The sequence below is a fragment of the Monodelphis domestica genome, chromosome 1 (genome assembly GCF_027887165.1).
Source record: "Monodelphis domestica isolate mMonDom1 chromosome 1, mMonDom1.pri, whole genome shotgun sequence".
Lineage (NCBI taxonomy): Eukaryota > Metazoa > Chordata > Mammalia > Didelphimorphia > Didelphidae > Monodelphis > Monodelphis domestica.
This window is the reverse complement of record NC_077227.1, coordinates 149,682,420-149,699,585: the sequence shown is the minus strand read 5'-3', so window position 1 is coordinate 149,699,585 and position 17,166 is coordinate 149,682,420. Positions and strand designations below refer to the sequence as shown.

At 36.2% G+C, this 17,166-nt stretch overlaps 1 protein-coding gene across 4 annotated transcripts in view; it reads left to right on the top strand.

The window, feature by feature from the left end:
* Nucleotides 1-17,166, top strand: part of RORA (RAR related orphan receptor A) — an 898,340-nt gene that overhangs the window by 674,630 nt on the left and 206,544 nt on the right. For all 4 annotated transcript variants that reach the window (XM_056820205.1, XM_007479516.3, XM_056820207.1 and 1 more), the window contains one exon: nt 10,870-10,899. In XM_056820205.1, coding sequence (XP_056676183.1) covers nt 10,870-10,899 — 30 coding nt within the window. The remainder of the gene's footprint in view (nt 1-10,869; nt 10,900-17,166) is intronic.

Below are 17,166 nucleotides of genomic sequence, written 5' to 3'. Positions count from 1 at the left end.
TCAGGAAATCTGGATCTTAAACTGGTTCAATCCCTGAGGTAGATTAGTAAATTACCCATCTCTTAGTAATAGAACCAGGGATGTATGGGATGTTCAGGGAGAACTGGTTCCTTTGGTATGAAAGCTTCTCAACCCTTGTCAGGGCTGCTTATCCATCTTTGAATTCTACTTATCACCCAACTCTCACCCATGGCTTCAAGAAGTTGTAGCATGTGCAGTGGCTACACACTCTGGTAAAACTGTCTCAGCAGGCAGGTGAAATCAAGGTAACTCAAACCCATTGGTGAGTTAGGGAGATGTCTACCCCAAGAATGTGAAAACTTTCACCTGGGAGGGGGGATGAAAAATGGATGGATGAAATGGTGGGGAAATGATGAATGAAAAAAAATTGTTTCAAGGGACATGAAGACAGTGGGAGCAGTCACTGTGGAGCATTTAGAGATTGGTCAGATATTGAAAATGTCAAGGTCATCCACTGCATCTCAGGCTATCACTTTTATCTTTTTTTTTTACTTTTGTCTTGCCACTGGACTTTGGTGACTAGAAGGGTTAGGTTCACAGCTTTGTACAACTCTGCCTCACTTAAGCCCAATTCATGAGAAAGTCATTGGTCCTCTTTGAAACAAAGGACAAACAACATCACTAAGAGATGGGTAACCTTGAGTAAGTCCTTTAACCTACCCAAATCCAAGTTTCCTCATCTATAAAATTAAGGGGTTGGAATAACAATCCAAAGTAATCTACCAAGCATTAAACACCTATTAACTTCAAAGCAGTAGGGAAATAAAGACAGAAACAAAGTTCCCTGCCTACATTGTCCCATATAGGTAGGTTCTTAAAAATACCTATGTTAGACTTTGGTGTTAGATTATGAAGAATGTTGAAACTATGGAAAATGTTTTCTCTCTGGTCAATGATGGATTTGTAAAATAACCTTCTTTTATTCAGTTCAATGAAGCAATCATTTATCAAGTGCCTGCTACATGTAAGGAAAAGGTAACATGGCTAGAGGGCCTGCCTTGGAGTCAAATTAACTTGATCTTTACCCCTAACACTTATTGGCTCTTTGATCCTGGCAAGTCATTTAACCTCTTTATGATTTAGGTAACTCTCTAAGTTGAAGAGCTGTTACTGATCTGTTTTGGTAAAAGGTATTTCCTTTCCTGTAGGTCTAAAAAAACTGCAAACCCAGATATTTTCTCCCCTCAAAAAATGTGCAAGGTTCTAGGCACCAGAGGTAGAAAACAAAACAAAATAAAGCAGTCCCTGCCCACAAGCAGCTTGATTGTTTCTGTTGTTCACTCTCTTTAGTTTTGTTCCAATTTTTCATGAACCTGTGGACCTCCCTCCACAGGGTTTTTTGGCAAAGATACTGGAGCAATGTGTCATTTCCTTCTCCAGGAGCAGCTGAGTTTAAGTGACTTGTCCAAGGTCACATAGTAAAGAAGTTTCTGAACCTGGATTTAAACTCAGGGTTTCCTGACTCCAAGCCCAGTGCTCTATCCACCTTACCATCTAGCTGCTCCAATGAGTATGGATACCAATAAGTAAATCTAAAATGTATGTACCACCAAGACAAAATAATTTGGAGTAGAAGAAAAGTTGTGGGAATCAAGGAAAAATTCTTGCAGGAGATGGTATCTTATAGGAATGTATTTGGATAATAGGCAAAGAAGTGAGAGAAGAAATGTTATGAATGAGGAACAATAAGATCAGTTTGACTGCAATACAGAATGTCATAAACCTGAAAAGATAGGCTGGAGCTAGATTATAAAGGAAGTTATACACTAAAATGAGGAGTTCACTTTTTTTTTCATTGAGGCACTAAAGAACTACAATGGTTTCTTGAGCTGGAGAATGACTTGGTCTTTCCTGTGCTTTAAGCATAAAGTAACTCCAGAATTTGTTTTGATTTGGCTTTCCTATGGAGACTGTTTTTCTGTAGGCATCACTTGGCTTATGAGGAACTATAGATATAGCAATATAGTATTTGCTTTAGGTGAGTGATTTCTGGATTTTTAGGTCATTCTTATCCAGCTAGATTTGGTTGATCTGGCTTAGGGACCCACTGTGCTTATGGATTCATGCTTACCATTCTTTTTGATACAGTTCTGGCTATTAACAATGACTAAGAGAAACTTTCACCACATTCCCTGGAGGTCTACAAACTAAAGTAGGTCCTAAACAAACATAGTGAAACCTATAGGTTTTTACCTGGATTGACTGATTACCCAAGATCACTTACAAAATAAAGCACACCAGAGACCTGGGAAAGAGAGTTCGTTTACTGTGTCTCTGCCTTTAGCCAATACCACATTTATATCATGTCAGTGATCTTCTCTAAGTAGATAATGTATTCAATATAGGGATTCACAAAAAGAAAATTTACAAAATAGAACAAGGATACTTAGTGATATATTTTTTCTTATCATTACTACTCATTAATCCCGATAGTGCACTTGGCACCACCAATGACAGAAAAAGAAATGAGTCCCATTTAGAAGATAGGAACTTTACATATAAAAATAGCAAGTAGAATATTAATCACTAAAGGAGAGGTGATTCAAGAAGTCCAGATTTAATATTTCCCATTCAAGTTTACTTTTCACATTCCTTTCTAACCTGGTGAACTTCTTATGTTGACTTTAGTCTAGGGCCTTGGTTGGGTGACAACTTTTTCCGTCTTGATCAGAATTAAGGAAGGTTGTTTTAGATATCTGTATATCAGGAGAAGAAAAACAAAGACTTAAAAATAAAAGAGAAAATTGCCTATTTTTTCCTTTTTTTTTCTTCCTTTATCCATTTTTAAACCAAAAATATAAATCCATAATGGTATAAAAAGCAACTGCATAAAACTGCTGAATTATTATAACAGAAAGAGTTTAACCCATGCAAAAGTGTAACTACAAGAAAGCCAAGTATTTAAGATATTATTTATGTTCACAATTAGTATTTCTAAGTTAATTTTTAAAGGCTTTTATGCAATTACAACATGGTTGATTGTCACTTTGCTAATGCTTTGATGCCTCACATGTGCTGTCCTTGGTCCCTACAACCCTGGAACATAATTTACTTCTGTTTTGAGTGAACTATAAGCATTAGTGTCCATTAAGAATTTTTGAAACAAAGTCCAAAGATTACTTGGAGCACTTTCAGCAATATGTACTGATTGTCATTAATAGTTCTTTTGTCCTAGACAAGGACATTGTTTTGTAACATCATTTTCTTTGGCTAGCCCCTTCTTAGTCTGTGTTTCTGAACAACTTCCTACATATTTTTGTTCCTTGACTTTTGACAAAAGAAGAGAAACCCTTGGGACTTCTTAGAAAATGGGGGCAGGAAGGACTTGGAAGAGCTAGACAGGCAACAGGGTGGTATGCCTTCACTTTTTTTTGTTTTTCTTGTTGTTCAAGTATCTCTTATCTGATTTACAAGGAGCAACACTGATGCCAGATCTAGTCTTCTCCCTTATACTCTTCATATTTGCTAAATTTTCTGCATTTTAGAGCTTCATATACTTAGGATCACAGTTTTAGAATATGATGGTACCTAAAAGGTTATCTAGTCTGTCCTTTTATTTTTGAAATGAGGAAACTGAGCCCAAGAGAGGAAGAGTCATGCCCAGATTCACAGAGTTGGTATATGAACTTTGACTCCAAAGCCACTGTTCTTTATATCACATCCCAACTTTCATCCTAAAGATTTCACAGTGATCATTTACAAGTGTCCTTAAATCCAAATCCCCTCAAATTTATCTGGCATCTAATAATGATGCATAATGACTGCTCATATTTATCCAAGAAAGGTTTCTTGGTGCTTGATAAGACCAATTTTTAAATGAAACACAGAAGTAGATGGAAAATAGATATATGCCTATGGATTTAGAGCCATTTTGTAGGAGATAAAAACAGAAATAAAATCATAGAGATTCAACATTCAAGGTAAATTTTCCTTTCTTTTTTTTGCAGAGTAATGCTTTATGCCAACCAAAGGACTCTTTAGTTATCATTTGGCCCACCAAAGTATAGTTTTCCCCTTTTGAAACATGGAAATTTGGCAGGTGTAAAAAAAAGTACCAGTGTGGAATGTTTCATTGGTTTTCAGCTTAGGTAATATTTGGGTAGGCATTTCTGAGTATCAACTCCCCTAGTATATGATATTCAATCTCCTGGGCTTGAACTCAGAAAGAACTGGTTAGCTCTGTGTAAAAATGACCAACCAAAGTCATAGTCTGAATATTGGATGAGGGACATTATCATCAAAGTAGAGACATCCACAAATTTATTACCTATGAAAATGTCCCTAAATTATTTGGCTTTTCTGAAGAGAAGAAAAGGTGTTGTCTTTTTTTTTTTAAGTATAAACATTCTCAGCACCACAGAGAATTTTCTAGCAACAGGAGTTCATCAAAGAAGTTAATTTGTCCGAGATCTGGCAACGATTGGGAATGTCACATTGGATTGCTGAAGTGCTAAGCTCTGTGATAACTGGAACACTGAAGTTTCTCCCTTACTGATAATCATGGCAGTGATGTATGGGTCGTGTTTTCATGACGTTTTCTTAGCCTTGCTTTGAAGCATAGTGGACAAAAGTCAGAAAATCTTTCCATGTTAACAGCACTGATGTTTGGGCAGGATTTTTCTGGGTATTTTTTTCTTTCCCTTAACAGGGTGAAAATTGGCAATTTTAGACTGCTGTGATCTCTTTAGAGGGACACAAATCCATCTAAAATATTGGCTGGTCAAATGTGCTTATCTATATGTAGTAAAACACATAGTTTCTGACAGTTTTACCAAAACATGTTATCTTTTTCTAGCCCAGATAATTTTTTCAGTGCTATTTCTTTTTACATCATGTTTATTTCACAATGCCAACCTTTCCTTCTTAGTGAAGCATTCCTTGTAAAAAAAAATGTTCTTTTAAAAAAGCAGTTCAACATATAAACTCTATCTCAGAGCATATACAACATTCTATACCTATAGTTCTCTATCTGCTCAGTGAAGTGAGGAAAGTACATTTTCTCATTTCTTCTCTGGTAGTTTAGATAATATTAAAAGATTGATCAAAATCATTATTATGAACCCTTTTATTTTCTTTTGGTAGTATATATTTTTATGACCAAAAAATTATTTTAAGGCTTTTTTTTCCCTCTAAAAATTTGTCTAATAGTTGATGAAAAACAGACATGGCTGTTACTTGTTTAGAAATAGGTAATATGTTTTGGTAACTCAATAGCAGCAGAGTAAGGTTCCAAGGATTATTGGCAAAATCTTGAATCTTAGAACTTGAAAGGAAATAACTTAGTATAAGCCATCATTTTATAGATGAAGAAGCTGAGGCACAGAGGCCTTAAGTTGCTTACCCAAGATCACCCAGCTAGTTAAGAGTTTACCTTATGAATGCTTAGCCTGAATAATTTGTTCCTTTCCCTACAGAAGCTAAGTCCCAACCACTCACTATAGAGATACATAATTCACTTGACTGCCTCTTACAGAACCTCTGGCAAAGCATGCTGGTGTGATTCCAAGTCCCTTGGAAATGAATCAAAATCCTCACAACAGCTGGACTTGGTTTGATACCCTTTGGTGATGGTGATCAAAGTTCCTCACCAATGCTAATTAGCAAATCACTGAGACTGTGCAGACACTAATGAGCAAATATCTCCCTTTGGCTATAAGAGAGAGCAGTCTGGATTGAGTTTAGGACCTAGACTAAACCTAATAATGTTGATTTTCATGAACTTATCTTGTTGTCTTACTTTCTCCTCTGGCAGAATGGAGAAATGTGTAGGTCACACAGTCAGTTTGTGGTTATTATAGTGTATAGAAATCTGTTTTAAACATCACCATCTCATTATTAATGTCTTGCTGGCCTCTTAACATCATGTGGTTGTGGGGCATTAAAGGAACTTAACTCCCTATGGGTTACAGGACATATCTGTAGGAGTGGTAGTAGTAGTGTTGGTAGAAGCAAGAGGAGGAGGAAGAAGAGCAGCAATGATAGAAGCAGTGATGATGGTGTTAGTAGTTGATTAAACTTTAATATACCACTTTAAATTTTCTGAGTGCTTTGTATTATGCATCAATCCCCACAATAATTTGGTGAAAATCCTTTTTAGAATATTAGGATATGAAGTAAAGTAGATTGATAGCTCATTTTCAATCTAATTCACTGAAATCATTTCACAAAATTAAATGGCAATGGGTTGTCTCCCCTGCTGTTTCTTCTTGTCCAGGAGGGCCAGAGCATCTGGAAACATAGAATCAGGCAGCTAGGGGAGGAAGAGCCAGAGGTTGAGATGAATAAGTTGCATTGCTTCCAAAGCTCAAAGAGGGATAGGGGATGATACCAATAACTTCTTGCTTCAGGCACATGGTTGCCTATTTACCTATTTTTAAAATGTCGGTTGATTGCAGGCAAATACAAAATGAGGATACGATGAATCCATAATTTTGAATCACATAAGAAACATTTCCTTCTTTTCAGGATGAAAACTATTTTGCTGTTCTAATTAAATGGAAGTATTTTTTCTAAATGTTCCTATCTTTATCTATTTGAATCTCACAAAAAACATGTCTGAGATATCTTCCTGATTTAGAAGGTCACAAGTGTGCAAGTCATGTCTGTTTAAATTAGTTGTTGGAGAACCAAGCAGAATGACAGACACATGAGGGCATGTTATACCTATAAATATATGCATGCACATATACACAAATATGCACATATATACACATACAATGTTCCCAAAGTCTTATTGTAGTATTAAGCTTAAAGCTTTAAAGTTAAAACTGCAATCATACTTTTTGGACACTGTGTGTGTGTCTGTGTATATATTTATGCATGCATATAGTATGTGTATATATACCTATATAGATAAAATACACAAATGTCTATATGCCTATATAAAGACATATTTATTATTACTTATATTTCTACAGTAAGGGGACTGTGGGGCTTGATGTCTTGCCTTTGTCAGTTTTCAGACCTCAACTTCATTTTCCATAAAGAAATAATTCTGTTGAGCTCATTTAACTTATCTAAGTTTCAGTTTCCCCATTATTACTTGAAGAAAAAATGACCAGATGCCACCCAATCTCAAAGAAATATTATGAAAATGGCAATAGTCGTCATCCTCCGTTACTGAGAGACTACTAACTAATAGGAGCAAGAGCTAACATTTTATATAGCGTTTTAAGGCTTGCAAAACACTTTAAATACTTTATTTGATTTGATCTTCCCAAGAACCTTGTGAGGTAGATGCTATTTTTATGTTCTTTACAAATGGGCAAACTGATGCTCAGAGCACTTAAATGACTTGATCAGGGTAGGATAGCTAGAAAATATGAAGGGCAAGATTTGGACCCAGATCTCCTTATTCCAAATCCAATCCCCTTTCAGTTATAGCAGGTATTTATTGCATTGAGCTTTGGGCTTCTCTGAGGAATTCTCTCTCTTTTTATTTGATTACTGCTGGCATTTGATTGGAAAAGCACTCTACCTTCCCATAACTACCCAAGAGTTTGTTTAAAACAAATTTTCTTGTTTATTTGGCATTCACTTTAATTATTATTGTGGGCAAATATCTTTTAAAGCTGGATAAGAATATTCATGTTGGCAAATTAGCCCACATTTAGAAATGGATGGTATGTTGCTTCAACCTTGACTTACAAATAAACAAACTGAGGTACAGAATGTGTGATGTTGCCAAGGTCATCACCACAAGATTTAAAGTTTTAACTCCCAGTCTACTATTACTTCTGATAGCAGGAATCTCCTGAGAGGAGACAGCTTCCCTGGAAAGATTTTCAAAATCTATTATCAATGTAATAATCATGAAAATATTTGATGAGAACACTGCCTCACGCTGTATAATAAATTTGAGTAGAAAAGTTGAAGCAGTGGTATTTTCATCAGTGCTTTGGATGTCAGGAGAAAGTAGTTCCACACTCAGCGAATATAGATAGGTCTGTTTTGTGCCGTGTTAAATCCAATTGTGAGGAAGCCCTGAATAATCAGGAGTGACAGCATAAGCACTTTCTCTTCAAAGTGATTTTACAGAAAGCATTATTTCCTAAGAAAAGTACACATATGGCTCTCATAATGCTGAAAGAGCACTAATGTATCAATTTATTGGTGCCGGTGTCATGAGCTGGAGTTGCAAATTATATTCAGATTTAAAACTTTCTTTTCCATTGCTGTTTGGTGGAGCACCCTTTCCATGATAAAGGTTATCTAAAAGAATTCTAAAATGCCAAGGACAGAGATGGACAACCGAGTGAGAGGACTATCTAGAGCCTTCCAAGGATACTATGGCTTGTTTCATGATGCCAAACCAAATGCCAGGATGAAAAACAATAGTTTCCCTCAATTAAAAAAAAAATACGTTTGAGTTTGGATTGCACTATGTAATTTCAGATTCCCTAAATAAGTCCTTTGGAAAGTTATGTGGGGAGCAAGTGGATGATTTTGGTCTCAGAGCATAACTTTGGAATTAACATTTTTTTCAATGTCTACTGTGGACTCTGAGAACAGATTTCTACCCCATACGATATGTTCCATAGCTAAGTAATAGGTTTGATGTGGAGGCCAACTTTTCCAATGAGTTTTACTTTCAAGACACAGGGTTAAATAGCTTTCTTAATAACTTTGAAGCCATTTTTTTTTAATTTTACCACTGTCCTTAGTCAAAGGCTCAATTTTTTCAGTACATACTATTCTAGTTTCTTTTTCTTTTCTCATTAGAATATCCCCTGAAGAAGGAACTATTTAAATTGTACCCCTGTGAACTAAGGAAATGGCAACAGTATGGTTTGCATTCAAACATGTTCATTTTATATTTGTATTATTATGGAAGCATTTAAATAACATATAGCTAAAAATAAGATTAAAAGTCTTACCCCAATGTCTCTTCAAAATATTGAAATGAGAGGCAAAGAATTGGAAACTAAAGGGAAATCCCTCAATTGGAGAATAGCTGAACAAATTGTGGCATATGATGGTGATGAAATACTATTGTGCAATAAGGAATGATGAACAGGAGGATTTCGGAAAGATCTGGGAAGACCTAGATGAACTGATGCAGAGTGAAACAAGCAGAACCAGGAGAATGTTGTACACATTAACAGAAGTATTATGGAACCTGTGAGAGACTTAGCTACTCTCAGCAATACAATGATCCTGGACAATTTTGAAGAATTTAAGACAAAGTATGCTATCCACCTTCAGAGAAAGAACTGTTGGGTCAGTGGATTGAGAGTCAGACCTAGACACAGGAGGTCCTAGGTTCAAATCTGGCCTCAGATACTTCCCAACTGTGTGACCTTAGGCAAGTCACTTAACCCCCATTGCCTAGCCCTTACTACTATTCTGCCTTCAAGACAGAAGGTAAGGGTTTTACTTAAAAAAAAAAAAAAGAAGAAGAACTGTTGAAGTCAGAATGCAGATGAAAGCATATGATTTTTCACTTGTTTATTTAGGTATATGTTTTGGGGTGTTGGTTTTTATAAGATTATTCACTTATAAACATGAAAAATGTGGAAATAAATAAAATATTGGGGGGACCTAAATATTGAAATGACTTCAAGTTCCCAAAGACTATGAATGTCAGGGCCTCAGCTCTTCCAAAACTAAAAGGTTTCTAGTGATAGACACTATCTGCTATTGAAGGAAAAGTCCTACCTTGTATGTAAAGTTTATCAGCTATAGGTTGGCCATTAGGGAATGAATTCTTTGGTCACCTCCATATCCAATATAGTATCTTTCTTTTGACTCTTGCCTTCTTTCATCACTTCTGAAACATTATGGCAGATGTGGTCTTCTGAATTCTTCTGAATTTTCATTTGAATAAGGTGACATTCACTTCTGCCCATGTTTCATATAAATGGTATTTATTTACTTATTGCCTCAAACAAATAAAACATATATGTTTTATGAGCCATTCTTCTGCTCCTTTCCCAAAAATAATAGTCATGAAATCTTTCCACTGAAAAGCAAAAGAAAACATCACAGCAGGTTAAATGCTTTGTTAGTTAATCTTATCTCAATAGGATGACATGCTTTGGTAAATAAGTGAAGGAACGTTTGTAATTAAAGGGGGGAAAGCAACCTTCTACCTGTCCTACCATTAATCCTTTTTCTTTTCAACTAAAAAAATAGGCATCTGTTACAAAGAGACATTACCATGTATGAAAATTCAGTGGAAACTGCAAATCCCCATAGATGCATTTTAAAGATGAATTTGGTAAGGGCTAAGGGTTTAAGTGTCTTGCTCAGAATCAAACAGCTAGGAAATATTATCTGAGGCCAAATTTGAACCTAAGACCTCCCATCTCTAGGCATGACTCTCTCAGTCTACTGAGCCACCTAGTTGCCCCCACCATATTATAGTCATTTATGGATACCCACCCCCACCTCCTGGACTTATCCCTTCTTTATAATAAAGGAAAATAGTTGTGCAAAAAAGATAATTGCTCTACCATTTCTGACAATGTATGGAATACTCTGACTCCACAGTCCCCAGCCTCTCTGTGTAGAGACAGGAGAAACATTTTATCATGGGTTCTTGGCAACCATTCTTGGTTTTTCACTTATGCAGAGTTTGATTTCCTTTTAGTACTCTCTTCATCTAATGAAGAAAAGAAAAATATATGCTAATTAATATCACAAAAAGACATGGAAGTAGAAGAAGGCAATATTAATTATTCCTCTGAAATAAGATTCTAATGATGCAGTATTTATGGAAGGGTTTCACCCAGTTTCAAAGTCAAAGAAAAAGCAACAATCTTTGTAGTTTACAGGAACATCTTTGTGTAAAACAATATAAAAATAAAATATAAATACTCACACTTAGTATTATTTCTTCCCTTCCAGGTATTTCGGTAACAAAGAAGACACATACATGTAAGTAACATATTTTTATCCAAAGTGTTCTGAGGAGTTGGAATTATGTCTGGCTGATGGCACTCTTCAAGCATTAACTAACATTTCATCTGTGATGGTCATAGGGGGTTCATATTTTTCAAACTGCAGGGGATAGAAGTGGCACAGCTCCATAAGTCTGTATCCAAGTATGTGTTGAAGATAGAAGACGATGTATGCATGTTCTGATGTATTCTAGTGTTTTGACCCATTACTTGTCAGGCAATCTTGACATTTAGCAGGGAGGATTGATTACTTGGCAATCTCCCTTATTCTGTGTCCTTTTTAGAAATGGTTGGTATGTTTTCCAAGGGAAATCACTGTGATTTCTTTACCATTTCAGTCTCCTTTCCATTTATTACTAGTCTGCAGATTAAACTGTTTCATATTTGTGTCTGTGGGGAAGAAACATTGTCTGGGGATACAGGAGTTACAGTGTGGCTGCAAACCTAGCCTCAAGAAGGTCCTGGTAAATGGCATTGCTCGTTTGATGTGGAAATGTGTGCTGACTGGATACATATATATATATATATATATTTTTTTTTTTATATATCCATATATGTTGGATTCCTACTTTTGAAGGTCAAGGTTCTTCAGAAAGAACCTTCATTCTTATTACAACAGAAGTTTAAAATGTTGTGCTAACATAAGATGTGGTGGTTGGCAGTCTGAGCTGTGTTGTCATTATGTCCACTGAACAGCAAAAGGAAGCTAACATGTCATTGACATCAGGTAGTCAGACTGTTACATTGGATTTGACCAGTGTGTCATTTAGACCTTGAATGACCAGTGTCACTAGAATGTGATGACTGTTTTAGGTCAGAAAGATGGACTGTGGTACATCTAAGATTTCTCTGGATATCTTTTTTTTTTTTTTTAACTAGGACAATTGTAGAGGTCTCAATGGCTCTTTGCTAAGGCAAAGAGTTAAAGAATCTTCCCAATTTCACTTTTTAAATTCCTAATGTATGGTACTTTTTTTAAAAAATCCTTTTTTTTAAGTCAATAGTACACCTATGCAGCTTTAGCTCCTGCCTCAGTTTTGTTGAAAGCTTACTTGAAAAATCTGCTCATGGGTTTGTCTGTCTGTCTGTCTCTATTTGTAGGGGGGGTAAAACTCCTTAGATCTGAAGTTGCCTGCCATTTGAGATTTGAAATAGAAAAATAGACTACTGATGGACATCAGGATCTTTATGATTTAGAGAGTAATCCTGCAGTCCCTTTCTGCACCACTCTTTATGGGGCTTTAATGGAAGTCTTGCTTGAGGAAAGATTATTCAGACAGGCTACATTCGAATAATGGGTTGATTCTGTCCCTCAATGTACACACAGTTCCTGTTGGCTACCCCTGTATCAGCATAGAGAGCGGTCCTTAGTTTCTCAGGGGGGCTGTTTTGTTGTTGCTGCTGTTGTTGGTGCATATTTGAGCTCATAATGACTGAGAGATTGACAGTACAGGAGACTGAAGTCCTCTGTATATCCGCAGGGCAGGCATGGTACAGAGAGCTTCCTTGCACAGCCTTGCCCATGAGCTCGTCCCTGGCCTGGAGGGACTACCCATTCTAGAGGTGGTAAGTAATTCAGTCTTTATGCCGGCTCAGTCCTGGGCCTCTCCTGAACAGGGCTGGTGATTGTGCTGACTTTGATAGCATTTTGGGACATGGACTCCTGTCCACCATGCAGTAAGCAGAAATCACCAGACTTTTTGTCTAGTTGCACCATGTCTTGGTTCTTCTTTTGTCAATAAAGATCCAGTTCAATTCCACTGGACATTAAGGCACCATTCAGCTTATAACAACTTTTTTCCAACTGAAAGTCAGAATTCTGAAGATGTTAGGCAATAACCTATTCTGTCCATGGAAGGTGGACAATAAAGTAATATAATTATCAATAATGATTTGATCCAACTGCTATCTTGTGCCTATTTCAGAAAAAAAGACTACATTGTTAATTCTAATATTAAAGCATAACAGTGGTGGCAAGTGATGCAAACTGTAGTGCCCTAGCAACAGGGAATGCCATTTGTTGCCAAGGCCTTAAAGGATTCCGTTAGGACAAAGAAAGGCAGGCACAGCAAGGCACATGGCCAGTGTCTGTGAATTACATATAACTTTTAAACTGTGAAAAGCAGCACAAAGGTCCTTGGGTGTAAACATAATATAACTTTGACAGGGTTATCAACAAGTACTTTTGTATGTAATTCAAGCAAGAAAGAAGATGGAAAATGACATTCATATTTAGGAACCAGTTGGTATTTTTTCTTGAGGGAAGGGGATGATCTAAAGAATTAAATATCCATCCCAAGCACCCAGGAATGACCTGATCTGGACAGATAGTTGACACAACATTTCACACATGTCAAGTATAAATCAAGTTTTCCAAGTTGTGAATCTCTGCAAAAGCTACTTCTGTGCTATTGACCATAGAGATTGTATTTGTCATTCTGCACAGTAGACAACCCATCCTATTTCTGATCTTAGCATCTCTGTAGGGCTCTGACTTTGTGAGGAAGAAAAAATGAATCAGTTCTTTTTCTAATAAACATCCCCCAGAGGAACTCTTCTTTAGCATCACTTGATATTTCCTTGAGACCTGAACTGCTCCAACTTGTCTATAAGTTTTCTTAAGATGTTAAATTTCAGGTTCTCTTAAATTATCCTGACATCTCTTCTTCAGAAAGTTTCCCTATCGGTAAAGGAAGGTGAATACATTTTGTTCTGTCTCAAGGCTTCCATTTTTAGCCAAAGTTCTGGAAAACATGGACAAACCTTGCCTGCCTTATAATCAACAGCTGAAGTCATCTTACATTACCCATTTCAAACTGGGTTTCCTAACCTTCATTGCACAGAGACTGTATAACTTACAAATTAAAATGTACAGTTGTAGAATATATTATCAGACCAAAGTGTCAACTCACAAGGATACCAGCCAGAGGTGCAAGAATTGCAGAGTGATTCTGAATGGTTTTGACACCTGATAATATTTTAGGACACCTTGTTATCCAAGAAGCATGAGTATTACTTTTAAATAAAATTTTGAGTTAGTTGAGATAAGCCTAAAAACTCCATGTAAGAAAACTCGACTCGTTTACCATTTAATCAGTCTATGAACACAATCTGAACTCTGAAAAGGGGTACATGAGGATGAAATCATGAGTCATTTGTTAGATTTGGGGATGTTGACTTTCTTTTGGGGGAGGGGAGAAGGGAAGTGTTTCTTATTGTTGCTCTTGCACATTTTCTTCTCTCTCTCTCTCTCTTTTCTTAAAATTTTGGCTGCCCAGTTGTGAAAACAAAGGTCCTTAAATCTCCTAGGAGTGGAAAGTCGTTAATTACACTGTGAAATTCTAGTCTGTGATGTTGGTTGGAAGTGTTACTATTGGTTTTGGTGAGTGAACATAAAAGGGAGTTTTGACTTGTGGTGTGAAGATGGTTTTTGCGTCATGATGTTGGAGCTTAAATATCATCCTCATGGTGATATATATATATATTTTTTTTGCATGTGAAATTTGATGGGCATCGTCACATTTGTCCTGGTGTTTCACATTTGTTCTTCTTTTCCTATTGGAGTGACATTGTGTTTCTGTGCCTTTTTCTTGGAAATAACTGTTGTCTCTTTGCTATGTGCTAATGATAATTGGTCGTTTATTCCTGACTTAGTAATCAACATCCACATGTGTTCTTCTAAATTCTCTAAGATAATATGAGATGACCAGTGTCTAGATGAAAAATGTCATTGATTATCCTAAATGTTCCCAACATCATAGAAACCAAACCTTAAGATTTATTCAAAGTTGAATAACCTCCACAAATCATGTGGGATGAATTCCCGTGATGTTAGAGACCACTAGACAATTTCCAGGCCTAACAAATCTTTGCTGCTTCCTCCTTTTTTCCCTTCTTTCCTTCCTGTGTCTGCTCCCTTGCTTCTAAAAAATGCAGAGAGAACAAGTTACTTTTTGAACTACCAGTAAAATATCCAATTGTCTCCTCTTCCTCTGGGGGGCAGATATTTCAGCCTTGATGAAGCTACATTTTTTTTTTCATTAAAAACAGATGAATATGTTTCTTAAAAATATTTTAGAAATACCAATTTTTCCATAAAAAATTTTCCAAAAGCATTTTTGCCAAGTATTCAAGCCTACTTGCTTTCCTGGGATAATTTTTAATTATATATATATATATATATATATAATATAGCATTAATAGGGACATGTATCTATACCCTTGAAAGTAGGTTCATACTTAAAAGATCATATGAAATAACTATATCATTTATAAAGATATTTTAATTTTCTACAATAAAAACCATTTAGCACAAATCAGGACTTTTTCTGAAAGGTTAAAACGAAATAACCTTTTGTTTTACATCTATGAAAAACTGGTTTTTGCAGTAGTTTATAGGTTAATGTATTCACCTTTCACCTCTAGAGATTTGGTTTTGCGTTTTGACTTAAGAGAAAATTAGTTTGGAGGCCTTAGTGAGGGTTCCTGAGGTATTTATTGATATCACAAGTTATCACAATTGTTGCTATTTATTTAAAGGAGCCCTCAAACTGGGGCTTGGGTAGGGGGAAATTATTTTCTGGTTTTCTTTTTCTTCAGACCATTTTTTAAAAATGTAGACTCTGTTAGTAATTCCAGGTTTACTGCTCATCTTTATTATTTTTCTCAGCCAGGAAAACTCAAGAACCCTTCTTGGCAAAACCAATGGGAGGTACTTGGTTATGGCCTGACAAGATTGTCATGACAACAAATCTGACTCACTCAATGACTCACACTTTTAATTTCTTGCTTCCCCTTCATTTCATTGGAGCAAGAGTGAGTTAGAAGCCACGTTGAAGTTCTCTCTTGTAGGAGGAGGACTTCAACAAGGTCATGTCTACACATTGGCAAACATTCCTGGGAAGAGGTTAACCAAGTACACATGGGCCAGCTGGAGGAGTCATTTCTTAGCCTGGAAAGCTTTCTTTCAAAATATTTCTTACTGCCACTCTAAGAGATGTATTCCAGACAAAATGTCTTTGAATGTGTTGTCAGTGGGCTCTATGTAAATGTTGAATAAAGTCGAAAAGAAATGACAAAACTCTTGTGCCAGCAGACCCTGGTCCCTCGAAGTATTTACTGGGTACCTACCATGTGCCTAGCTCTGGGCTACAAAACACAGAGGATATAGAAGAAATTATAAGGCTCATACATTTCTATAAAGGTCTTTGACTCTAGGTGGAGAGGGAACATGTACACATAAGAGGCAATGTTTTATTATAGGAAAAGGACTAAACAAAGATTTTAAGACCTTTGTACTAATAGTGCCAACGCCATTATTCAACTAGCCGTGTGACCTCGAGTAATTCAATTAATCTTATTGAATTTCAGTTTCATCATCTATAAAGTAGAAATAATAATACCTTTTCTGACCACCTTGCAGGGCTTGGACAAAAAAACTGAAATGTAGGTGAAAGTGCTTGGAAAACTGCAAAGCAGTATTAGAATGTAAGATATTATCCAAAATATAACCCCATTATTATTAAATTAAAAACTAAGAGAAGAGGTACTGAAAGTAGTCTTTAAATAAGAGAATTTTGACAGTAATGGAATGCAATTTCTAGTGAAAGTTTAGGCAAGAGGGTATTGTGTTCAATGAGACCTCTATGGAGACTTCTGCAATAATTCAAGTGTGAGGTAATACTGGTTATGGTAATGTTTTAAAATCCAGAGACTGAAAAAAAAAATAAGGCTTATTTGCTTTCTGCTTCTGGATACCTTCTAAATAGCCATGTTCTTGCTCTCCAAAGTCTTACTAGCTATGTTCAAGACAAACCACACAAAGGTTGAGCTATATATGCTGATTGAAAAATAGTTGCCTGATCTAGCAAACTATCCTACAGTAGGACCAATGATCAAATAAAGCTTCTACTAGAATGTAAGTTAACGCCAGCAAAAGATTCTTTTTTTTTTTTTAATGCTCACCTTCCATCTTAGAATCAATATTGTGCATTGGTTCCAAGGCAGAAGAGTCGTAAGGGCTAAGCAATGGAGGTTAAGTGACTTACCCAAGGTCACACAGCTAGGAAGTATCTGAAGTTAAATTTGAACCCAGGTCCTCCCTTTCTCTACACCTGGCTCTCAATCCACTGAGCCATCTACCCTAGAAGGGATTTTTACCCTGGATCCATAAAACTTTTTTTTAATGTTTTGATAACTTCATTTCAATATAATTAGTTTCCTTTGTAGTCCCATGCATTTTATT